The 27,229-nt window shown below is 42.0% G+C and overlaps 1 protein-coding gene across 8 annotated transcripts in view; it reads right to left on the reverse strand.

Moving 5' to 3' along the window:
- The window catches only part of SLC36A4 (solute carrier family 36 member 4), a 155,974-nt gene that overhangs the window by 51,126 nt on the left and 77,619 nt on the right, over nucleotides 1-27,229 (reverse strand). For 5 of the 8 annotated variants that reach the window (XM_029602308.1, XM_029602313.1, XM_029602310.1 and 2 more), the window contains 2 exons: nucleotides 26,208-26,377; nucleotides 16,299-16,468 (listed from right to left, as the gene is read on the reverse strand). In XM_029602308.1, coding sequence (XP_029458168.1) covers nucleotides 16,299-16,468; nucleotides 26,208-26,377 — 340 coding nt within the window. Of the gene's footprint in view, nucleotides 1-16,026; nucleotides 16,137-16,298; nucleotides 16,469-26,207; nucleotides 26,378-27,229 lie in introns of all 8 variants that reach the window. The other 3 variants (XR_003856846.1, XM_029602311.1, XM_029602312.1) reach the window with 3 other exon arrangements.

A 27,229-nucleotide genomic window follows, 5' to 3' on the forward strand; every position in this document is an offset into this window, starting at 1 on the left:
CCTTAACCACATCCTCCACAATGAATTCTAGTTGTGCGTTGAGTGAAAAAGAATTTTCTCCAATTTGTTTCGAATGTGCTATTTACTAATTTCATAGAGTCCTCTAGTCCTTGTATTTTTTGAAAGAGTAAATAACAGATTTACATTTGCCTATTCTACTTGGGTAACTTTATATGAGAAATTCAGCAGGACTTATCCAGGTAAGTCTACTGCTAAATATACTCATCTGTTACCCAGGTAATATTACCTGGAAGGGGTTCGTTTTCGACGTATTGGCAATCCGTGACATATATGTCCCTATTCGTGGGATCACGAAACATATGGCGAACCCCCACGAATACAATGTATCTAATGAATAAACCTCCCCCCACCCCCCCAAGACTTACCAAAAGTCCTTGGTGGTCCAGCGGGGGTCCTGGAGCGATCTCCTGCACTCGGGCCGTTGGCTGCCGGTATTCAAAATGGCGCCGATAGCCTTTGCCCTCACTATGTCACAGGGGCTACCGGTGCCATTGGTCGGCCCCTGTCACATGGTAGGAGCAATGGACGGCCGGTGCCATCTTGTGCTCCTACCATGTGACAGGGGCCGACCAATGGCACCGGTAGCCCCTGTGACATAGTGAGGGCAAAGGCTATCGGCGCCATTTTGAATACCGGCAGCCGACGGCCCGAGTGCAGGAGATCGCACCAGGGACTTTAGGTAAGTCTTGGGGGGGGTCAGGAGGGTGGGGGTTGTAGTTAATTACATTTAAAGGGTTGGGATGGGGCTTTTTTTGGGAAACGAATACATACGTAACTAATGAACGGATCGGGGTCCCCCAAGAATAGATGCAACGGATTTGGCTCCCCACGAATACCAAATGGGACGAATTCGTCCCTGCTGCACATCCCTTTTACCTGGTAACTTTAGGTCAGTGTTTTCTCTGATCATGTAAGTTTAGCCGGGTAGTATTCAAAATAGATGCTACCTGGCTAAAATTAAGCCCCATCCCAGAAGATTACCCAGCCCTCCCTCTTTTTAACCAGATTAGAAAATTGGATTTAATACATGTTTAATGTGCATTTTAATGTGAATTTTCAAATGCTGCATGCATAAAAATTAGCACTTGCGCACATAAAATAGCACATACTCGAGTGCATGATTTTTTAAAAACCGCAACATACACATGTAAATCAGGGTCCGTGAGGAAATTTGCACATATAAAAAAAGGGGTGGGCTAGGAAGGGACCAACATTTATGTAAGCTGCTGCTAAACTGATGCGTGCCTTTTACTTGTGCATGTTCACTCCTGTTCAATATCTGGTGTAAGTGATTGTAAATGTCTTTAAAGTAAAAAAAAAAAAAGGGGGAGTCCGAGGAGAGGAAAAAGAGGGAGAGACTTTCCAATTTCGTACCAGCACTCAGAGAGGCCTACCTCGGTGCTCCTAGGAGGTGAGAGACCCCGGAACATCCCACGTGCCTGCCGCGGGCATAGCGGAGAGGCGGAGCCTGAGTGACATCAGCAGGAAGTGCCTGGAGCTATAAGTTGGGGCGACAGAGGGCGCATTACCGCCGTTGGCGCGCTACCTAAGCCTCGCGCTCCGTAAGGGGCGCGCGGCTTGGTCCGGCTTAGGCCGGCGAAGGCTGAAGGCTGCCGGGACTCTTTGATGTACAGTGCGAGAAGGACTCTCTTCAGCTGGAAACTCTTCTAAGTATAAGTTTTGGTATTTCAGGATAAGTACTATCTTGCATAAGCTGTTTGTTTTTGTACCATTATTTTAGTACGATATGCCTCATTCCAAACGTAAAGGTAAGGTCAGGCAGGAAGCCTTAACCCCTTTGAGACCAACCTCTGTTCAAACGGCTATTACAGGATATTATCCAGTGGCAGAAGGGATAGCCTCGGAGTATCCCATTGAAGGAGGAAGTGGTGAGCAGCCATCTCTCCTTCCGGGAGAAGTAAGTCTGAGTCCCGGGGCACCATTACCACCTTTCCCCCCATGTGGCGCTGTGTCCGACCACGAAACAGGCTCATCCCCCTTGCGGAATGCGCTCGGGGTTTTGAGCCCGATTAAGGAGTTCGTGGCCGTAGAAAAAAGTCAGTGCAGATTGAGCAGGGAGAAGCATTACTCCCTACTTCGGGGGTGGGACCTAGTAGGGTTAGTACACCTACTAATAGGAAAGATTTAAATTTACCCATGGAGGCATGTGCTAGGCAAGAATCCCCTATAAATAAATTAGATACTCCAATACCAGGTGTATTTTCAGGAAGTCCTTCAAATATAACAATGGATATAATCTGGCATGCCATAATAGCTCTACAAAAGAATATTGCAAGTTTAAATACTAATATTAAAGATATGCAGGCTGTTTTGCTTAACATTAATCCAACAGTGACAAGTCAGGCAGAGAAAATGAATAAAATAGAACAAGAAGTAACCCAGATAAAATCTGTACAAACAACAATTATTCAAGGTGAAAATTTGCTATCAAGGAGGAGAGGAGGAGAAGGAGTGCTTAACAGCTGCAGAGCCTACCGGGGGTGAGAGCCTTGCTGTTCCGGGCCCCTACGGTGAAGCTACTGCCCTCCCGTCTGACGTCATTTCTGCGGGACTGGTCGGGTCCTTAAAGCCAGCCCAGTGAGACTTACTTGTGAGGAGAGGAGGAGAAGGAGTGCTTAACAGCTGCAGAGCCTACCGGGGGTGAGAGCCTTGCTGTTCCGGGCCCCTACGGTGAAGCTACTGCCCTCCCGTCTGACGTCATTTCTGCGGGACTGGTCGGGTCCTTAAAGCCAGCCCAGTGAGACTTACTTGTGAGGAGAGGAGGAGAAGGAGTGCTTAACAGCTGCAGAGCCTGCCGGGGGTGAGAGCCTTGCTGTTCCGGGCCCCTACGATGAAGCTACTGCCCTCCCGTCTGACGTCATTTCTGCGGGACTGGTCGGGTCCTTAAAACCAGCCCCTTGGCGCAAACTAATTCTTCAGAATTAAAGCTCGCAATCCTCCTCAACCCTCCAATAAAGGATCCTGGACATATAAAGACGGAGTGCCGCGTGGGTAAGCCCTCAATTTAATTCTAACTTCAATAATTGAATGCGATGCCTCATACAAAGCGCAAGGGGCGAATACGTACTGAGTCCTCCGTCCCAGTCGCACCCACTCCTATGCAGCCATGTATTGAGGGATATTTTGCCCCGGCCGCAGCCTCGACACCTGGGGTAAAGTCTGCAGAGGGAACAGGGGAGGAACATAACCTGTCCCTCATAGACACTTATACATCTCTGAGCCCAGGAGCGCCTGCAACCCCCTCTCCCCCAACCAGCGGCACCCAGCAAGGACCCGACAAAGTTACCCGGTTACAAACCGGAGGTAACCTAGTTTCGTAAGGGGGAAAATGAAGGGAGTACAATGGACAATTTGCATTTGATTAGTCACGGTGTGATTGAGAAAAATGTGAATGAGAGTAAGAACTTAACTGAAAATGTGATTCAGGGAACAACAAAAAAAGGAGAGGGTGGGGATTCGGAAGCAGAAATCAACAAGATTTCTGAAATATCCCGTGAAGGTGGGAAAGGTGCCAATTTCATCATGCAAAAATTGCAGAAACCAAAAGTAGTAACACTTGACTTAATATGGAATGCCATAACAAAATTAGAAAATACCATTTCATCATTAGCTGGCTTGATAACTACATCTCAGAATAACATCCAACAAATGGAAATTAAGATTAATAATCAGGATAGTAGTATTAGAGATATATCTGGAAAAATAACACAAGTGCAGGGAATTCAAACAAATTTGATCCAATCAGATAGCATGGTGAGAAGAAGGTTAGAAAACATTGAAAACAGAATGCGTTATCAAAACCTAAGGGTATTGAATTTTCCATATATAAGTTTAATTTCCCCTAGAGAACAATTTAAGAAATATTTAACAGAGATTCTGTCTTTACCGACTGAGTCTTTTCCTTCATTCTCTAAGATTTATTATGCACCAATAACTAAATTAGTAGATGATAAGGGAAAACAATCCCCTGAGGTAAATCTTCAAACAGAATTGACAGCTTTTTTAGAAGCCCCATCTGTTGAACAAATTGAATACTGGGGAACTTTAATAGTATCATTTACTCACTCCTTTGATAGAGATTTAGTTTTAAACACGTTCTTAAAAAACCGTAATAAGACATTTTATGGGAAAAAAGTCTGGATATATCCTGACGTTATGCGAGATACGCAAGTTCGCAGGAAAGCTTTTGTGGAGATGTGTAATGAAGCACGAGCATTAGGTGCTCAGATAAAAGTAAGATATCCATGCAAATGTTTATTGCAATATAAGGGGAAAAGTTATGTTTACTACGAGCCAAATCAGCTTAGAAAATTTCTAGATAGTTGCAGAGATGAAGCTGGCACAGTTCATTAGAGCAGGATTAAATGAAGTAATAAGGCTGTTGTGATCTCCACTGTTGATTTGAATTGTATTTTCTTTTCTGTATCTACGATATGTTCCATTTCTGTCCAGAGATTCTTTAATTTTCTTTTTATCCATTAACAGGAAGAAATGTGATTTTCTGTTTGTATTATTGAAAAAACTGATAAATAAAGAATTTAAAAAAAGAAAATTTGCTATCAAAGAGAATTGAAAGTATTGAGAACACCATTAAGTATACCAACTTGAGAATTGTAAATTTTCCGAAGTGTAAACTGATTTCTCCTTGTGAGCAACTAAAAAATTACTGTTCAGAAATACTATCAATGTCAGGAGAAGAATTTCCTACAATTTATAATGCCTACTTTATCAGTTGGAAAAATGAAAGTTTAATAGCATCAAACGGGGTAGAAACATCAATGTTACAGAGTTAATTGAAACTTCTTTCAGTTCCCAAGTAGAGAAGAGAGGCACTCTGTTAGTTAAATTTAAACAGATGTCTGATAGAGATAAAATTTTGAAAATGTTTCTAGTAAAGAGAACCTCTCTATACTTGGGACAGAAAGTGTGGATATATCCAGATTTATCTAAAAATACTCAGAGAAGAAAAAGGTTTTTGACTTTAGTAAATCAGGCTAGAACATTTGGGTTACAAATTAAATTGAGATTTCCTTGTAAATGCATAATGTATAAGGGGGGTGAAAGATATGTATATTATGAACCAGAACAATTGGAGAGATTCTTGGAGGCACAACGAAGCCAGGGTGAAGAATAGATCTGTTACCTAATTATGGCATAGTTTTAAAAGTTTTCTTCCATATATTCTTATCCAAGATAAAAATAATATGTTTATTTCTTGCTTTACAACTGCTCATATACAGGACTCCCAAATTTTAGTAGCTTGGTAACTTCAGAATTGAAGGACAGTAATTTGTTTATGTTAACTATATGTAAAAATAACAATGTTTAGGTGGATATCTATCCTTCTTTTTTGTTAATGTAAATTCAATTATATGATTGAATATTCATGAAAATTATAAATAAATAAATAAATAAAAATTAAAAAATAAATAAAGTAAAAAAAAAAGACTGTGTAGAGGGGTCTGGGTGAAATGGGGGGTCTTCAGGCTGAAGAGCCAGGAGGGTTTTCACGAGCTGCAGATACACTGGGTGAACTAGTAGAGTAATTAGACAAAGCTAGTTGTGCACATGTTATAAAATCCCTGATTTACCAGACTTGGGGAGGGATGTGAATGCATCTAATTAAATGCAAGAATCCTTTTAAAATTTGAAGTACAAATACACGGGTATATCATTGGGCACACTTATCCAGTTAAATTCCAAATTAGTTGGTTAAATAGCGCCTTTGCCGCTACTTAGACAAATTTGAGCTCATCTGGATAGCAGCACTTATCCAGCTATATTTCGATGAATCCAGTTAAGTAGCAGCAGTTGCTAGCTAGCTGGATAAATCTGAAAAGCGCTATATGTCCGTTTAAGTAGCGCTTTTTGGACTTATACAGCTAAGTGCCACTACTTAGCCGGACAAATTGGTATTTGTCCGGATACGTCTGAACTTGCATGGCTCGTGGTATTTACATGTGCATTTGTACGCGCATATGTACACCTATTTTATAACCTGTGCATTTTGGGTTTGATTTTAAAAAGAGCCCTTCTGACAGGCCCGGCACTTGTGCGTATATCGGGCCTGTTGTAAAATGCACATGGGGCATGCAAGGCCCGGCCATGCGCATAAACCCCGAAATTTACTCATGTGGCCCTTTGAAAATGTATCTGATAGTTTCTGTGCAGGTTATAAATTACAGTAGCACCTATATATGCACCCATATACACTTGTAAATTGGTGTAAGCGAGATGTTTTGAAAGTTATCCTCCCTGAGTAATGAATGTGTACTCATGTATAGTCCTGTACTATCCCTAGATTTGTTGATTTTTGTCTCTTATGATTTATGCTAATTTTATTTAGCTAAACTTCTGATACAAACACCCTGTAATTTTAGACTGCTATTTAGACTGATCAAGGCATGCGATGTTCAACAAGTTAGAATTTTAAATAAACAAATAAAAAAACAGGTGTTGGTTTTGACAGAATCTTTTGCATAAATGCTTAACACTTTTACACTAAGAGCAAAAATATCTCGTCCTCCTTTAATATCATCAATATATAAGATTTCCTGCAGCAATAGGAGTAAACTATTATCTAGTAAGTTGCTGAACAAGTACTACAAAAGTAAATCTTTTATATAATGTAATTGTATATTTGTTTAATTGTTCAATCTGTTTGATGTAATTTTCTGTTCCTTGTTCTGTGTAAACCGAAGTGGTATGCACAAGTGCATGAACTCCGGTATATAAAAGCCTTTAAATAAATAAATAAATAATGTATATTTTTTACATTTTAAACAAGCAATTCTTTCAAATAGTTAAGGAATGTTCTTCATTTTAGTTTTTCTGAATAATTCTGTTGACGTATACTTTCACAAGTTAAATCCCACCAGAAGATCTACTTACATTTTTTTTTGTAGTTGTGTACTTTTATCCAACGTCTTTATGAGGGCTTTTTCTGGGGTTTTTATTTAAATGCATGTGGACAAATTGTTGCAGAAGAATGACATTTGTGATGTGCTTATGTGAAGTCACATATCTTCCTTGACACAAGCTGGCAAACTGATGCGCCTCTTAATCTTAGAAGCCAACATTAAATCCGTTATCACATGCTTAAATCTTAGAAATACGCTTTAACTCCTTCATCTGGCATGGTCTGCAGCTGTGATCTATGCAAGCAAGATTTTGTGGGCATCTGTCACATAAACTACTCTATCTACCCACAAACAGACTTCCAGCTTGTCTTGCTGCTGTGGCTCATGCTGTCTGACTCCTGATCATTTTTAGACAAGGTGCCGGATACCATACAATATAGAACACACATCAAGGTAGAGGAATAGTAACTGAGCAGGGCCGATTAAATGTAATCACAAAGTAATGAATATAATTCTTTCGGTAATTATACAGGAGGCTCAGAGTAAGAACATTTAAAATGACAAGTAAGAAGCTAGTAATCAGGTTTAAACACTGGATTAAAAAGTTTTTTGATCAGGCGAACTGAAAAAAAAAAATGTATGTAGTGATGTATATTGTATGGTTCGGCCAATGCTTCTAACTTTAAAGTCCTATCACATATTTATCTTGCAGGAGCATTTCCTTAAATGAAAGATTACATTTAAAAAAAAAATCAGTTTATCACATGATAAACTGGGTAAAAAGCAAAGTAAGAGAAGTTTTATGTAGGGTTCCTCAGGGGTCATCATTATCTCCATTAATTTTTTTTTAACATTTATCTGCACCCTTTTCGACAGATTAATTCAGAAGAAAAAGTTCATGTCCCATATTTATGATGATGATGATATCCATTTGATAGTTCCATTGGAGAAAGTCACAAAAACTAAGTCCCAAGATGAATGCAATATTTCAATATATTCTCACGTAAGCATTCATAAACACAATTTTCTACTTCCACTTTGTTCTCTTATCATTAATGTAGCTCTATCAGGGACCTTCATACAACTAGCTCAAGGTTTCATACATGCCTCCTTATCATACTAGTACCAATTTTTAATCATCAGTCCCATAATATCAATTGCAACTTTTTAATATTTTTTCTTGCATACAAAAATGAAAAAGCAGCACTTCTCTTATCGACTTGCATTACACCCGACATGATAGCATGTTTCGAGATTGGGAATATCTGCATCAAAGGAACTTTTCTTGCTTGCTGCTCAAACATACACAGCACCAATGGTTACCTTCCATCTTGTTCTGGCAAACCTAGGAAGACGTTTGTGCCAAAACAGGGGTGCAATGTGAATGTGCGAAGAAAATCCCACTTCACAGTTTCATACTTGACACAGTCAGAGCTCTAGCAAAGTGGACTCTGACAAACTCTGCAAGCCCAAGTCCTCCTCGATGAATGAAAAGACATAATTCATTAACCAAGAGAAGTAGAACTCTTGGCTATGGTCATTTCAGGTTTTGTGGGGTTTTTGTTTTTTTTTAATGTCAAGAAGAAAAATTGAGTATTCTATCTGGGGCTTTAGACCATTCTAGACGAAAACACTACAGATTACTTGTATTTGAAGAGCAACAACAGATTGGCAATACAAATTTATACACAATGTTAGGTAATGAGTAGAAATGTGCACAGAAAGAATTTACTAAAGAAAAAACTTCAAAGAAGATGGGAAAGGCCCTAGGGTTTGTAGTAGATAGACCCTCACCTGCCTAGTGACCACTAAAACAAATTTTGACCCTTCAGATCAGATAATATGCTAACAAGAGTACAGAAGCTTGAAAGAACTTCCTACCACCGGCCAATAACTGGGCTGAGAACCCATGGCATAGTGGAAGGCTCAGCAGTGAGCTTTGACTGAAGCCCATCCAAAAGAAAGCATATACTAAGGTCATTCAGCTATGGACTTCATTTCTATATTGTGAAAAAAAAAAAAAAAGATTTTACCCAAGCAAAATTGAACCATATTGGTTATCCAACCCACACAGGGAAGTGCAGAAGGCAGTTAAACTGTTGCTTTGGTTTTTGTTTAGAAACCGGGGGAAAGGTTTTAAGACCCTTCCCCAAAGACTTACAACAATACATGGTATTTCCACATCTTGGGCTTCTCTCCTGAAATCTCTTCTGGATACCAGAGGTATAGGAGATGCATTACCAGTCAGATTTTGGACTGAAGGCTTCGCCTCTGGCATCTGGATAAGAGAGCTCATGCTCAATGCTGAAACAGAGAAGTAGCCTCAAAGCCATACTTATTAATATTGGAGAATTTAGATGACATCCCTGATGAATGTTCATTAAGGGAGCTCCATGGAATTTGCCTCGTCAATAGGGAGTAAGAGAAATCTAGCTGCCTAGTTTCTTCTCAGTTTACACAGAGCTGTGGCAACGAGCAGTGATTCCCAGAGGGCTGGAGACATGAACTAGTCTGACTCCAGCCTTTCTTAAAACAATCTTTATTCACAGCTTCAGTCATATACGCAACAGTAGACTGCCTTTATCTTCAGACACTGTACTCTCTCTACTCACAGTTTGTACTGCTTCGTCTCAGCTCAATGTCTGGACAGTGTTACATTACGGGAGCTGCCTTCCCCCCCCCCCCCTCCGAAGACCTGGGCCTGGTCTGGTTATCCCCACCTGGATCCCAGCTCTTATTCCCTAATCTCTAGTTATGCTCTCTGAGCTCCACCTGCCCCCCATGGGGAGCAAAGATGTTTAACTCCCTGCAAGAAATGGGACATGTCCAGATGGGAAGACAAAGGACCTGCAATGACTCTTCCCCTATAACAAGCCAGGGCTGCAACTTGAACCTTCAAGGTGCTAAGGGCCAAACTCTTAAGCAAGCCATCCTGTAAAAATTCCAAAAATCAAAGGAATATCCACCTCAAGTGGTTGAGTACCTCACTCAGAACTCTAGGCCTCAAGGACCCACCAAACTCTAATATAGGCTAGAGAAGTAGACAATTTCTGGGCCCAAAGCAGAGTAGAAATTACAGCAGAATGAGCCCCAGACATAACCGATCCATCCGAGATGGTAGCCTGAGAGACTGTCCATCAGAAGTCTCTGGAGATCACGGTATCATGGCCTTTGAACCCAATCTGGAGCCAGCAAAAGGACGGTGTTGGTTTGACCTGTAAACCTTCTGGATCAGCCTGCCTATAAAAGGTAGGAGGGTAAACACATACAGCAGGGCACCGCACGGCCATTCCTGAAGAAGAACATCGATACCCATCACTTTTGGTTTCTGCCTGCGACTGAAGTGTAGAACCTCATGTTGTTAAAGTTCGCCAATAGGCCTAGATTCAATAAGCCCCAGCGGTTCACCAGGAGTAGAAGGCCTCATCTGCCAGCTCCCATTTCTCCTGGGTCCAAGTTTCTCCTGATGAAGAAATCAGCTCTGAGGTTGATCTTTTTGGCCATAAGAAAGGCAGATATGCTTAAGAGAAGCTGCTCTAACCGCTCGGCAAATCGCCAGCACGTCAACCAAACTACTCGTGCTTCGTTTGTTGATGTTCCACTCTTACTCTGCTGCATTCCAGCACCCTTGTATCACCAACACCTGACACTGACCCCCCCCCTCCCCCCAGTCCTGGAGGCTCGCATTTATTATGAGTACCAACCAATCTGGTGTCAGAGAAATTCCTTTCGTAAGATGATCTGCCTGTAATCACCAGCCCAACTGAGATCTCACCTCTAACGGGAGGAACAGCCTCATTGCATAGGTCTTCGACTGTAGACTCCAACAGGAGAACAACGGGCGATGAAGAGGGCGCATATGTGCCCTCTTCCAGTGAACCACTTCTAATGCAGCAGCCATTAACCCTCGTACCTGTAGAAAAGACCCCCAGTCGGACAAACAGGGTTCCACAGGGATCGATGTCGCAGCATCAAGATGTGTATCCGAGAGTACGGCAGGGATACCCTGGCTCCACATTGTACTGAACCTGTAGGGAGATATCTCATGTTTACCACTAAAGCACCAAATATGAATTATAATAGCCAAGAAACTGACAGGCCCCAGGCACCGTCACAGCACGAGAAAGACTTTTACCCAGGTGAACTTTAAAACTGCACTAAGTGGAAAATGAGGAACTTTTGTCCTATTACACTGAAGGATACCTTATCAAGAATTGCCTGTTTGCATGTTCCTGTGTCAACAGGAGCAAAGCAGCAGGCACAACAACTTAAGCCATAAGCAGGAGTCATGGATGAGCCAAAGCAAGTCCAGAGATCACAAAGACCCCCACCCTTGGGGGGGGGGGCAATCGGAGAAGGAGAAAAACGCTGACACTGGCAGAAAGCTTGGCATACAGGCGTGGCAGTTCTTCCCCTGAAGAAATGGGGAGAGGGAAGAAGACCTGCAACATGGCAAAAGACCCTCTAACCCATCGCGTGGTTATGCATGAGCTTTTGCATATTCATCAACTGGGAAGTATAAGACAGGGGAGCAAAGAAGAAAAAGAAAAGACAATGGACCCCCCCTGGAGAGAGCAACCCTGAAACCAGAGAAGAACAAATCCCTGGGAGAAAACCCGGAGAGTGAATCCTGAGAAAGTGAGAAACTGTGCCGAAGCATCCCTGCAAGCGAAAGGGGGGCCAGAAGCAGACTAGCACTCCCTATCGAAAAGGGAGAAGACTAGGTGTGGCTTTGAGTCCGGAGAGAGGAGGTGCCTGCTCAGGTGCGGAGAGTGACACGGAGACTGAGACAAGATGGCAAGAGCAAGCCCAGACAGCCGGCCAGTACCAGAGCCAGAAGCAAATCTCCTTCCGAGACCACTTGCCCACTCTGCCAGTACCAAGCAAGTCCTTACCTGCACACATTCTCCATCTCTCCGGCCAGAGCCTGCTTCAGAGGTGAACAGTTTTTCCTGGTAGCCATAAGTGTTAATATATTAAGCAGGCTAAGGTTTATGGCATGTCTGTTACCACCCATGATACAGAACTTTCTTTAGGGAAAACAGATGCTTAGTGGCCAGGATGTTAGAGACAAGAACTGTTATTTTCTAAATGCTATATCCTGCCAAATCTGACAAATAAAAGTCTATTTCTGAGGAGAATACACAATGTCTTTTCCTGACTTAGGATCGCAAGTAAGGTGAGAGGGCAGCTGGCAGTGTCTTTTAGCAGACAGATCCATGCATCCCTAAACTTGCTTTCAAACAGAACTTCAAGATACTCCAGGGTCTGAGACACTACAAATCACTCTAGGCCAGATTCACCAGCAAGCCTAGTTCCTGTAGCAAGGAACCACCCTGAGGGAAGCATGAAGACTCTCTTCCATGATTTTGGTTTGAATCAACCAGATGTCCACAGAGGGGAGAACTAGAACGCATCCCTTGTGGAGGGTCACCTCTATCACCACCATGAGCTAGGAAAAAGGTCCCAGGTGCCTCGACTAGCCTGAAGGCAAGCCCTGAAACTGGTAAAGATGATCCAGAATAGCAAAACAGATTGTTGATGTTCCCAACGAATGGAAACATACATCCAGTGCCAGAACGAGCTTTCTTTCTTAGGCATGACCAAGTAAATGTATACCTCTGCATTTCAAGAATGGGAATCACCACTTTCAGGTTCAACATCAGTTGTAATGTCGCTGCCACTTCTACCCTCTGCTGAGGGGAGTTAGATAGATAGACCATGAAAACATCCAGAGGAATGAAAAGAAATTCTAGAGCAGACCTGTCCCAAAAAGCTTTGAGAACACATGATCTATGGTAAAATGGGATAGATGCCACCTATCTCCTGAACCAACAGGTAAGCCTGCAAAACCTTCATTGGAAGTCAGAGGGGCTCTACCTCTGGAGCCCATATCCTTTCAAGGTCGTCGGGGGCAAAAAGACTGAGATCTGCAGAAGGGAAGGGACCTCTGGGAAGAATCTCCTCTATAAGGCCAAGAACGACTCAAAGGCTTTGCTTTAGGATAGCCTCAATCCTCTTATCCTGAGCATCCTTCAGTGCTGAACCTCCCTCTAAAAGGATGGTGGTATGGTTTGTGACAGAACACTCTAAGGCATCCACCCTAGTAAACGCATCTAAGAACATAAGAAATTGCCATGCTGGGTCAGACCAAGGGTCCATCAAGCCCAGCATCCTGTTTCCAACAGAGGCCAAACCAGACCACAAGAACCTGGCAATAACCCAAACATCAAGAAGATCTCATGCTACTGATGCAATTAATAGCAGTGACTATTCCCTAAGTAAACTTGATTAATAGCAGTTAATGGACTTCTCCTTCAAGAACTTATCCAAACCTTCTTTGAACCCAGCTACACTAACCACATCCTCTGGCAACAAATTCCAGAGTTTAACTGTGCATTGAGTGAAAAAGAATTTTCTCTGATTTGTTTTAAATGTGCTACTTGCTAACTTCATGGAATGCTCCCTAGTCTTTCTATTATTCGAAAGTGTAAATAACAGATTCACATCTACTCGTTCAAAACCTCTCATGATCTTAAAGACCTCTATCATATCCCCCCCCGCCGTTGTGTCTTCTCCAAGCTGAACAGGCCTAACCTCTTCAGCCTTTCCTCATAGGAGAACTGTTCCATCCCTTTTATCATTTTGGTTGCCCTTCTCTGTACCTTCTCCATCGCAACTATATCTATTCTTTAGACTGTAAATCCAAGGGGTATAAACCTGTCAAGACACATCCTCTTTTAAAGGATGCCCCTGGCGCACTCCATTCCAGATTAGTCAACTCCTGGAGTGCAACCCGGCAGGGAAAGAAACAAGAAGCCTTGCATAGGCTACCAAAACAGGAACTTTCTTCTGCATTCCCAAGAAGCCAGTCCCAGCCACTCTGAGGAATGCTTGAGAGACCAAACCCAGTAACTCATTTTTAAGAAAGAAACAGAATAGAGTTTGATTTGGCTCCAAAGGTGTGCAAATGTTCCCCATCACCATCACTGTCATTGGTATCATTTTGATTCACCTGCATTTGAGCTTAGTCAGGCAATATCGTGTCACAGTGTTTGACTGAGAAGCAAGGTGAGGAAGGACTTGGAATGCACAGACCAAGCTTAGTATGCACTGCCGATACAGAAGACCATCCCTGGAAGAAAGGTCCATTCCAGGCCCTACAGTCTAGAACCTGTCGTCCTGAAAGCTAGTGGCTCGTGATGACTCGGCCGGTGGATCAATCAAGGGAGGGATACCCTCTGGAAGGGCGGAAATCATCCCAAGCAACCAGGCAACACCGACACAGGCTTAAAGAAAGCTGTGGCTGAATGACCCTGAAGTGGCATGTAGTACAAATAGATAAGTGCTTAGGCTTCCTCGCCATGGGCACCATAGTTGTAAGTATGCAGCATGGTCAAAGCTCCTGTTTGGAATATGCCACATAAAACCCGCGCTCAAAATGGGCACACAAACAGTGTGCACACGAATTTGCGCAAGTATATGCACCTAAACCGCATGCCCAACTAGGCCTGGTTGCCCAGTATGCCAAGGTGCCTAAGCAGGATGCAAAAACGGTTGCACAGGCATGTGGCGAACGGCCCACAGCACAAATAGGTGAGCAAACACCTCATGTTCTACCACACGCTCAAAAAGGGAAAAGCCTGGAAGCAGGGACTAGCCAAATGGCTGTTCAACCTGCCATGCCTGCACTGCTTCCTCAGCTCACAGAACTCCCGAAAGAAGTGCGTGGGCTAGCCTATGATTTTGTATTATTTTTTTTTTAATAAGAAAAACGTTCACCTGAGCTCAGCCCTCCATGGCTGAGAGCAGGAACGGGTTACGGGGAGAGAGAGATAAGCCCCCAACACCAAGCCTCTCTCAGCCTGCAACTGCTAATTGCATGCTAGGATCAGGCCCCTCAAGGCTACCGGACTGAAGTACGGTATCCCTTAGGAGGCAAGAGGCGTTATGTAGCCATTTCATCCCAAAAAGACATTGTGATGTGGTATGCAGCACAAATGGGTAGGCGATTAGGCTTCTTTGCCGCGGACGCCATGGTTGCAAGTACCTAGATTATGTGCGTATAAAACCTACCCCCAAAAGGGGGACACACAAAAAAGTGTGTACTCAAGTATATGCGCCTAGGTGCATGTCCAGCTAGGTGCCCAAGTGGGCGCCCAGCACTACTTGATAACACAACTGAGCTCACAGGAGCATGCCGACGGCTCGCCATGCAAAAAGGCACAATCACCTCACAGCCTACTACGCACCAAAAAGAGAGAAGGCTGGTGCGGGGCCTAGCCACACGACTGCTCAACCCACCAAGGCTGCACTACCACCTCATTTCAATGAACTCCCCAGATTCATGAGCAGGACAGTCAAATGCCGAGATAACGGACCTTCTCTCCTGCACTATTATTTTTTTTTTATAGCAAAAAACTTTTACCTGAGCTCAGCCTTCCCTGGCTGAAAGCAGAAATGGGTCCTGGCTACAGGTGAGGGGGGGTGAGGAGGGCTAAAGCCTTCACCACTGAGCCTCTCTCAGCTTGCAACTGCTTTTAGAATTTCTGATCCACAGCAGTCAAGGCTACCGGACTGAGGCCACTCTACTGAGGGAGGGACCAAACAGTATCACCTCAGGAGGCAAGCGGTGCTCTTGTCTTTCCATTACCTCTGTTCGATTCCTTCTTTCTCCTCTTCCTTTTTTTTTTTTTTTTTTTTTACTCACAGGCACTCTCCCAAAGTGTAATGGAATGTCTACCATCTGCTAGAGACTGAGCATACTGGCGGGCTGATGTCAAGGCAGGTCTATATGGCCTTGATGTCAGCTTTTGCTTCGTCTCCATCTGCTGGCAGGGGTGCATAACCCACTTGATGGGCCTGACCTACCCAAATGCTAAGGAAAAGTATGATCATGTCACCCCTTTATTGCAAAATCTGCATCAATTTCCTATTTCCTTATGCATTTCAAGATGGTCTGTCTTGCTTTTAAGGCATTTTGTTTGGGTGTGCCACTTACCGTTCTAATTTTATAACCCTGTATTGACTAGGTTGGCTTTTACGTTTAACCCACCAAGAGCTTCTAGTATTAGCATGTCCTAGGGAGATTAGATTTTAATGTACACATGAAAAAAGTTTGTACCTGAGGCAACGGACAGTGAAGTGACTTGCCCAAGGTCACAAGGAGCGGCAGCAGGTATTGAACCCTGACTTCCTTGGTTCTCAGCCCGCTGCAATAACCACTTGGCTCCTCTGGCACAAATAAATAGAAAAAATGAAAACAGACAGATTTCAGATAAGCCAATGATAAATTTCTTGCGTTTTGAAAAAATAAATTTGACAGTACTTCCCTGTAATTTTTGATTTGCTATCCTGTGTTATTTTTATACAAATTAAAGAAGTTAGATTACTTACACGTAATGCAGACTAATAGTGACCTCACAGTCAACTCACAGGATAGCTTCCATTTTTCTGATACTCTTGATGTCACTGCTGGTACGATAATCTCTGCTGGAACGTAGTACTGAATGGCGTACGTCACAAAAATACCAAAGGAATACAGAACCTTTACCAGCTGATATAACCTGTTCAAAACATTTTTATTGAAAAGACAGTCAAGATTTGTATTAGCAAATGCTTACTAAAGATTGGGAGGATATCTTTCAAACAGCCGCGCGGGCATACATGTACACTTGTATACCAGCTCGCGCCAGTGGACATGGCGCGTGTAAATGTATGCACAATTTTATATGGATGTGCACAAATGTCAGCTCTACCATGTAACTGGGGGGGGGGGGTGGATTTTAAAAACAACACATGCTGACTCAATGGCCCTTTTTCCCAGTCCACTCCCAGTTTGCCCAATAAATGGATTGGATTTCCTAACCCCATTATTTATCCTCCCTTTTACTCTTTTAACCCCGACCCTTAAAACCCTGCTGAGTCGCCTAATTTTTTGTATTTTAATATTTACACACCACGTATAGCAGAAGTAAAGTTATGCAGTAGGGGACCCCAGTGCGCACGTGTGTGCATAAATACTTATGCACACATTTCAAGATAACTTCCTGGAATTTCCATGTCCCTCCCATGCTCCACCCAGACCATGCCATGCCCCTTATTTAAACTTTTTGATTTGTGTGCGTACCAAGAGATACATACGCACTTGCACACTTTTTGAAATCTGCGCAGCAAGTGCCAGCCCGAGACATGCACGTATCTCCCAGTTTTGGTGCGCGTAGGCCATTTATATTTTTCAGACTCAATTCAACATCAACATGACTACAGCATTCCAAAATATTGATGCACACAGTTTTAAAGTAGCAGCTTAATGTGAATTAAAACCCCTGCAATGCTGAACTGCTCAGTCCTGGGTGAATAGTGCGTTAGCATTTATAATACCATACATCCCTTGTTAGTGAGAGGGAATTAAAGAGGGAAATGATCAACTAGGTTAAAACAGTGATCGCCCACTAGCTCAGTTAGAAAAATTGCTCCTTTAGGTAACTGATAAAGCATTTGTTTGTTTATCTGTTTAAGAAAATTTATATCCCACCTCTTCACAGTTCGAGGCAGGGAGAATCCAAAAATACATTCATTAAAAAATAAATGGGAAAAATAATGTCAGTGTGCACTTATGTGCACACTGACATTGGCCTTTTGCTTTTGCTTCGTCTTCACAAAACAGTGTGCACTTATGTGCACACTGTTTTGACTCTATCAGGGAAGCCTCCTGCAGGAAGCCAAAAGGCTGCCTGCCCACTGAAATCTTGAGATGTATCTTAACTCTGCCATTCATTGGTTTTGATACCTTCTTTTCACATTCTGCTCTCTTCCTACAAATATTTCATATTGATACCTATACTTACATACACATGCAGATCAAAAAGCAAGTTTGCTTGCTCTAAAGGGGGTTCTCCATAAACAGCAGGATGAATTAGCCATGACACATGTATTTTATTTATTTATTTTTATTTTATTTATTTAAAACTTTTTTTTTATACCGGCATTCGTAGGACACATCATGTCGGTTTACAAAAAACTGAGAAGGAAAGGAAATTACAATGAACAGGGGAGGGGATAACTGGGTGAGTACACAAGTAAAAGAGAGGATATTTAACAAGCAGCGATACAACTATTTGCATTCGGTTAGGGTTATATATGCAAATGAACTAATATACAATGTTACATGGCATGTATGATGTCAACATGACATGTATGATGTCATCTGATGGCACTGAACAGACCCTTCTACCTTAGCTCATAGAGGTTTTGTTCTACTGAGCATGATCAGGAGTTCCCCTGCAGGCATCTCCTTGTGAGCCCCTCAGTCGATTTTAGAGCTTAGCTTTAGCTATGTAGTTGACTTTCCAGAGAGGTGGTATTAAGCATGACTGTCATCCTGTTTATGGAGAACCATGTTTACAGTAACAATTTGCTTACTGTAAACATGGTTTATGGTAAGTTTGCAACAAGTTTCCCATTTTGTTCCATTTTAATATTTCTTCTTAAGACTCTTTTTGTCTTCAACCTTTCCTTGAGCTTAATGATTTAAAAACCCTGACCCATTCTTTAGTTCTCACTTGTCTAGATTACTGTAATGTTCTCTTTCATGGACTGACATCACGTCAAGTTAAAAGACTTCAACTGGTACAAAAAACTGCTGCTAAACTGGTATTTGGCAAGAAAAAGTAAGATCATGTCACTCCTTTATTGCAAAATCTGCATTGGCTTCCTTTTCCTTATGCATACATTTCAAGATAATCTGTTTTGCTTTTAAGGGGTTTTGTTTGGATATGCCACCTTACCTTTCTAGGCTTATAACCCCTTATCGACCAGATCAGCTTTTACGTTCAACCCAGCAAGGTCTTGTAATATTACCTTCTCCTAAGGAGATTAGATTTGAAGATTTGATGTCATTTGGAGTAAGGAAAGTCTCACAAAGTTGAGATTTCTACAATATTCTCTCGCTCTAGCTTGATGGGCTCTATACCAGGGTAATATCAAGCTAGGGTGAGAGCTCTGGTATGCCATAGACCTTTCATAAACTTTGACACCAAAGGATGAGTGGATAGTGGTCTATCCTCTACTTGAATATGGTAAGCTGCTATGGCACTGAGATGCATTTTGATTGAGGAAGAACAGAGTCCTGAGTAGGAAGGAAAGGACAAGTACTGAAGTAACTCCCATAGTTCACACACAAACTGGCCCAGGAAGCTGCATTAACAACAGGATGAAAACCATTTCCATTTAAAGATGTAAGCCCTTCTAGTTGAGGGCTTCCTGTTGGATACTAGTATGTCTTCAACTTCCTTGGGTAAAGAAAGGGATGCGATCAGCAAGCGCTCCACATCCAGGCTGTCAAGAAAAGAGAGAATGTTTGGTTGATACAGACAGTCCACTTCTTGCATTGATAAGGACGGATTGGCCCCTAGAGGAATTGGGGGGGCTGATGGATAGTTGTACTTGGTACGAGAACCTCACTCTTTGGGCCATGCTGTTGCAATGAGTATCAAGAGGGCTTGGTCCTTGAGCAGTTTTTGCACTGTTCTGGCTATTAGCAGGATCAATAGAAATACATACATGAGATATGTAACCCAGGACAGCAGAAAGCATCCACTGTGGACTTGACTTTGCTTGAAATCTTTCCAGTTTTCTGTTTTCCTGCAACATGGAGAGGTTGATTAAAGGGTGTAACAAAGACCACAAAGCCTTTGGCTACTGACTGATGTAGGTTCATTTGTGATGATGAAACATCTTACCTGAGACAATCTGCCAATGTGTTGAAAATACTCAGAAGGTAGATCACTTGCAGAACAGCTTGATGGTTGCACTCCCCAGTTCCAAATCCTTATCGACTATTATCACAGAGTCCATGATCCTGTGCCTCCTTGCTTGTTGAAACTGAATATGGCTACTTGGTTGTTGATTTAAATGAGAACTTTTTCCCAAGGAAATGTAAGAAAACACTCAATGCATGTCTGATTGCTTGAAGCTCCAATAACTTGACTTGAAACTTGTTTCACTGATGACTAAGTTCCCTGGATTTGAAAGAATCTGTATGCACTCCCCATCCCTTGGTGGACGTGTCTGTTGCCAATGTGATTTCATGGAGAAGTAAATGGAGGGGAGCTCCATCCTGTAAAATGCACAGGTCTATCTACTATTGGAGCTCTCTTTTCATTCCCTGCAAGACATTTACCAGGGTTGTTAGGGGTTGAGTTAATTGATCCTATTGAGTGCAGAGACCCCACTGCAGGAAGCACATATGGAGGCAGGTTAGAGAGACCACCACTTCCATGTGGCCCAAAACAACTAGCAGTTCCCCTGCCATTGCATGATCCATCTGCACCAAACAATGGACCTGAAAATATCATTCAGTCTTCCGGAAGAAATGCTCTTGTCTACAAAGAATCTATCTATGCCCTGATGAATTTGATTTTCTGAGACAAGATCAGGGTTGATTTTTTTTTAATTTCCTAGGAACCCTAGTGACTGAAAAAGTTGAATTATCTTGTGCAAGGAGGTCAACACTCTTTCCTGAGACATTGCCGTAACTAGCCAGTCATCCAAGTAAGGGAAGGCACAAATGCCCTAATAACAGAGATGCACTGCTACTACAGCTAGGTATTTGATAGACTTTTGCTGTCACTGAAAGTCCAAAGGACAGCACCCAGTACTGGTAGTGAAAGCATTTTACTACAAAGTGAAGAGAGTGCCACTGGGAGGGATGGATAGGTATGGGTGCATGTGTATCTTATCTAGGGCTCACATCCATTCCCCCTGCCTTGATGAAGGGCAAAATGGTATGGAAGGAGTTCATTTTGAATCTCTTCCATAGTATGTTGTTATTCAGACTTCATAAATCCAAGATTTGTCTCAATCCCACGGATTTATTGGGAATAAGGAAATAGCAGGACTAAAACCCCTACACATGTTGATTAGGCAGGACAGTTCTATCGCCCGTTATTTGAGCAGTAACACCATCTCCAAGCAGAGCTGTGCTGAATGAGATGGATACGAATTGAAGGCTGAAACAATGGGGAAGTGTTGGAAGCCAGGAAAAATCTAGGTGGTAACCAGATTCCATAATCTTGAATACCTAGCGATCCTTGGTGATTCTGCACCACCCCTTCAGGTAGAGACAAATTCTGCCCCTTACCAGATGGGCTGAATGCTGGATTTGGAAACTGGTCAAAAACTTGGTCCAGGTTTTCTTGAACCTATTATGCCACTTTTCGTTGATACCTCTTGCGTTTCCAGCCTTGAGCCACAAGTTGTTGCTATTGCTGAAGCAGAGGTGAAGGGTGGTTCCACTGGAATTGTCATAATGGTTATCTTTAAAAGCACAAACAATTTCAGCAGTACTGCCCTCCACAACATCAATAACTTCCGGCTCAAGGCTGGCAATGCGAAAGGTAGCAACTAAAACAGAATGCAAAGTAGGGTTCCTTTGAAGCCAACTTTTGCTCCAAGATGATTGAGAGCAACTGGAGTGCCAAATGTTGCTCATGGTGAAAGAAGGATAACTAATGAGATACTGTGATACTAGGGTATAAATTATACAGTTGTGATAGAGCAAATCGAATTGGTGGAGGTGTGGCTTCCACAACAGCAACAATTTCCAACTCGAGGCTAGCAACAAGAGAGGTACCAACCAAAACCAAAGTAGGGCAGCCTTAAAGCCAACCATTGCTCCAAGCAGGTTGAGAGCAACTGGATTGCCATATGTTGCTCATGGTAGAAGGAAGATAACCAATGGGACACAGATACTATTGATATAAATTATATAGTCGTGATAGAGCAAATCAAATTGGTGGTGGTGTGGCACTATTATGTAAAAGCCAGCATAGAATCAAGCATGATAAAAATCCCTCAGGAAACAAAATGCAGTGTGGAATCCTTATGGATAGGAATTCTATGTGTGACAGGTTTAGCAGTGGGTGAAGATGAAGAAACAGACTGTGAAATGCTAACTGAAATTTCAAAATAAGCAAACATAGCAACACAAAAATAATGGGAAATTTCAATTAATCCAGTACTAACTGTGTCAATGTCTCATTCGGACATGCTAGAAAGGTTATATGCCATAAATGACTGCTTCATGGAGCAGCTGGGCGTACAATCGAGAAAAGGAGCAGCTACTTTAGATCTAGTTTTCAGTGGAACACACAATCTGGTATGAGGGATTACTGTGGTAGGGCCACTAAGCAACAATGATCATAATGCAATTGAATTTGCCAATAACTGGAAGGAGAACATAAAATAAAAATACTACAGTAATATACAAATTAACGAGATAGGAGACAGTGTTCTATTGTGGATTGGTAAGTGGTTAAAAGGCCGGAAACAGCTGATAAGACTAAATGGTCAGTTTTCCAAATGGATAAAAGCAGTTAGTGGAGGACCACAGGGATATATAATGGGACCTTTTCTGTTTAACTTATTCATAAATGATCTGGAAAAGGAATGATGAGTGAGGTGATCAAATTCACAGATAACACAAAATTATTCAAATTTGTAAAACAGCAGCAGCTAGTGAGGAACTGCAGAAGAACCTTGTTAGACTAGGAGATTGGACAACAATGGCAGATTAATTTTAATGTAGAAAAGTGTAAAGTAATGGACATAGGAAAAAATAATCCCAACTACATGTACATTAAACTGGGTTCTGTATTAAGATTCACTACCCAGGAAAAGGAACTTGACCTCCTTAAGGAAAATTATATTAAAATCCTTAGTTTAGTTTGCAGCGATAGTGAAAAAAAGCAAATAGAATGTTAGGAATGATTCAAAAAGGATTGGCAAATAAAATGGAAAATATCATATTGCCTCTGTATCAAGCCACTGTGCAACCACACCTTGAGTTTTGTGTGCCGTTCTGGTTGCCCCATCTCAAGAAAGACATGGCAGAACTAGAAAAAGTGCAGAGGAGAGTGACAAAAGTGATAAAGGGGATGGAACATTTCTCCTATGATGACAGGCTACACAGTTATTACTGGATTAATTGAAATTTCAGCTTGGAAAATGATAGAATTTAATAAAATCATGAGTGGGGTGGAACTGGTAAAAAAAAAAAAAAGACTCCAAAAAACGAAGAAGAATGGTTATTTACCTTTTCAAATACTAGAACAAGGGGATGCTCTATGAAACAACCAATCAGAAGATTCAAAACAAATTATAGAAAGTACTTTTTCATTCTGCGCACTATCAAGCTGTGGAATCTGTTGCCAGAGGACATGATCAAGGCAACTAGCATAGTGGGATTTAAAAAGAGGTTTGCCTGGAGGAAAAAAAGTCTTAACATACATGATTAGCCAGGAAGACTAAAACAAAACTATTACTATCCCTGGGAGCAAGCAACAAGAATTACATCTACTTTATGGGATCTGCCCGGTACTTGCAACCTGAACTGGCCACTGTAGGAGACAGGATGTTGGGCTCGATGGACCTTGGTCTGACCCAGCACGGCAATTCTTATGTTCTTTGATCTGAGCAACAATTTCTCTGAGTTTGTCTCTGAAGAGATGATCTCCTAGGCAAGGAACGTCCGTTAACTTGTCATAGACATCATCACGCAAATCATTCAGTGTGCTCCAATGGAGGCAGACGACGAGTGGACTATTGTGCCAAATGCTTCATATACTGATTGTACGAGGTGGTATATGCATTTTTCTGTGTCCAGTAGTGGCTGCAGATATGTAATTCTGCCCCCTTAACTGGAGCAAGGAAAGGTTTCAGTTTCTGAATAAAATCATATAAGTACTGTGTCATGTGGAGCTAATGTGCAGGAATGTAAGCATTAAGAATTTAACTTTAGTTGTTTAGCAGCCTAGAATCTTTCCCTTGTGGAGTTTTGGATTTTATTCTTGTTTTCTTCACTCACTTTAATGCTGACTCCACCATGGGGCAACTGCACCATTTTGAAAGCTGGGGTTTTATGGACTCTTTTCTTCAGGTCTAATTTCCTAGATACTGGAGCACAGAAAATTGGATTCTCTTACATTGTTGTGTTATTCTTGTTGAATCGAGTGAATCGGAATGGCTACCAGTTCTGCAGAGTAACTAGAATCTGAAGAAGGAATTGTCCTTATGAACAACTCTCAACACCTTACCCAGCATAAGACACTATCTCAGGAGAAAAGTGGTCTGGAGGACAGAGGGGTAGGAGGTAAGAAGACAGAGGGGGTCCCGTCAATCTTTCCTCTGATCCGAGGGAAGAAGGGACACTGATCCAGGACCCTAATGATGGTGAAGGCGATTGAGGTGGGGTTCTTGATCATGTCAGGGGGGAATACACCTGGGAAACACTCCTGGGAAACATCCTCTTACTGGCCAGACTCTGCTGCGAGAGAGTGGCAAAGACAAGAACCTCCTCGCAGGGGTCAGAGTAAAAAGGACTCTACCATGAGTAAGCAAATCTGATACTCTGGAGAGAAGCACTGAAGAATGCCCTTTGTCCCTAGTCACCAGATAGGCAAAGAGAGTCTTCACCAACTCTGCCCCTTGGGTCTAAGGCATGTCATGTTCACTGGTCAGGCTTTGGGGTAGAACATCCTCTTCAGAAACCAAAATGAAATTCTCTTGACAGCTCTCTGGACTTTGTAATATTTGCCCTGAAGGGCAATTTGAAATTAAAGGTACCACCGAGCAGATGGGATCCAGTGTCACTACACAAAAGCCTTGCTCAAGTAATCTTGAGGGGGAAACAGCCCTTGAAATAGGATGAGATAAATAGAGAATACCTCCCTCTTCCCCTTCCATCCTCTGTAAATGTGTCAAAGGGACTGGCAATTTGCGCAATAGTTGATTCAGCAGCATAAAGGTCCGGTGCATTGCCGATGCCAATCCATGCCCCAAGGCTCAAGGCATCGAGGGAGGAAGCATTGTTGGTGTCAAGGCTTGATGCATCGATGGCACCAAGATTTGATGCACCGGTGCTTCATGCTTCAATAATGCCACCGTGCTGCTGGCTCCAACAGGGTTACTGGACCAGCATTGTATGACTTCCGAGCATGCCTTATATACGGCTGGGAATATGGGACACACCCAGTGCTGGTCCAATCAGAAGACTGAAGGGGTATGTCTAACTCTCCCAGGAAACAGGACAAATATACCAGGACTCCCAGGAAAGTCAGCAGCCTCTGCAGCCTTGTGGCAGGTTCACAGGTCATTTAAATCAAGAATTAATACATTGGAAATGATTCTTCAGCACAATGAACTAAAATGTTATATACCACAACTAAAAACGAATCTGTGCTATGGCCCTCACAAAGTCTGCTTGTCTGGGATTCAGATGTTACATTTTTCTATATAATCTGTTACTTGAGTAGTCACTACTCTTTCAATCTTGAATATAATGGAATATTTAAAACTGCATGAAGATTAATTTCAGTTGTTCACCACTTAGCACAGTTCTCTGTTATAGGCGGTATAGAAAACTCTGTAAATAAAATAGTTAAAGTGTTGGGATCTAACTCTGGTTCCTTGAGAATGGGCTTTAATGGGAAACTCTCTTCTTTCACACCTGCCATGTTACCTTCTTCCTTTTTACTATATCCTATTTCAGTGGAATGGAACAGAAAATTTTAGGAAAGAGATCAGCAGAAGTCCTGTTTTAAAGTTGTTTCTCACAGCATTTAGGGTCTGATTCACTAAAGCCTTTTCCTATAGACAAAGAATGAGAGAAAGGCCTTATTGAATTAGGCCCGTAATCACAGCAGCTCTTGTCTGTTTAAAAGCAGTTTTGCCAGATCTTACTTACTGAACAAGCATCTCAATACCCAAACCACACATGCCTCACTCTTCTCCCTTCCGCCACTCATTCACACCTCCTCCTTCCAATCCCTCTTATAAGCACACACTATCTGGACCTACTCTCTTCCTACATTCTCTACCATTCATATTTATAATTCACCCAAGGGACACCTAAAGATGCCCTTACTATTAAATGTCTCTTCTATGCATATGAAGTCGTCTCTGGCTTAGCCAACTAGTTTATTATGAAAAAGAGGCAAATGACTGGGACATCAGGCAACCTGCTTACTAAAGAAAGTAGACACCTTCTTTCTTCATACTACGCCAGCATTATAAAATAAGTATATAGAAACAGACATGCTGCAACTGTGACCTCTGCAAATGAACATGAACTAGATATTTAGAGGCTGATAACACAAGCATTAAATGTTATATAATGCAGGCATTTAACATGCATTAATGTCTATTTGCTAGCTGTGTTATTGCAAAATAGGAAACTGATGTACTGCATGGTCCAAATATCATTACTATACCATTATTTTTATAAATTATAATCTCCTGACGTACCATACATCATGTGGCAAGTTCAAGGTTATGCTCCCTTTGATTTTGTCTCCAAACCGTAGGTACCCTAGAGTGGCAAGTGAGACATACAAGGATGTGACAATTACCATGCCGATGTCCAGTGCTAAAGGAAATTGCTTTTTTTCTTTCATTCTATTTTCAAGTGGAAGTACCTGAAAAATGTTTAAAAATGTAAAATCAGTAATAGAAACCCTACCGATACTACATTGCATATACTCGAGTGATACATTTGTGGTGCAAAACTGTTTGTAAATCACTGAATAGTGAAGGCAAGCAGTGCCAACTAGGGTAATGTAGTTTATCACAATACCAATGCAGAAGTCTAATTACCCAAAAATATCACAGGGACCATGTATTTTTATACCGACATTTATTGTATTGCATTCTAAATGCTGTAAACATGTACTCATGAAAATAAAGTCATGTGAAAAGACAAAATCTGGGCTATAGCAATACTGGTACACACGGATCGTTTGGGCCTGTTCTAAGCATGGTGTGGTTAGGACTCACCACCTGGTTAAGGAGGAGTTTAATAAAGAAAAGTTGCCCAGTCCCACATAACATGGGCAGACTAAGGTGACGGTTAACAAGGAGACGACAACAACCGTACAAGCGCAGTAGTTATTTCTGGGGACTGCACGATTGTCTGACATATGGAGCAGTGTGAGACAGGTGATATCACCACCTCTAAAGTTTGATCATTAAAATCACTGCTGTTTAAAATGGATACAGTGAATTAAGGTGTTTTATTTCAGGTAAAGCCTTGTTAGCAAATTCGTATATTATACATAAATAAAAGCTGGCACTATATTTCCTCTCGGAAAATTGGTGTGGCCTTGTTATTACTGGATAGGGACTGTTAGAGGAACTGGATAAGGCCCAAAGAAGAAGGGTACAGTGTTATAGTGCCTCTCCCTTCTGTTTCTGATGCCAGTGACTTGACCTGAAAACACTAATTACATTGTGAAAGTGCATTTATGAACAGCTGGTACATACTGTGCTAA

The sequence above is a fragment of the Rhinatrema bivittatum genome, chromosome 5 (genome assembly GCF_901001135.1).
Source record: "Rhinatrema bivittatum chromosome 5, aRhiBiv1.1, whole genome shotgun sequence".
Taxonomy (NCBI): Eukaryota; Metazoa; Chordata; class Amphibia; order Gymnophiona; family Rhinatrematidae; genus Rhinatrema; species Rhinatrema bivittatum.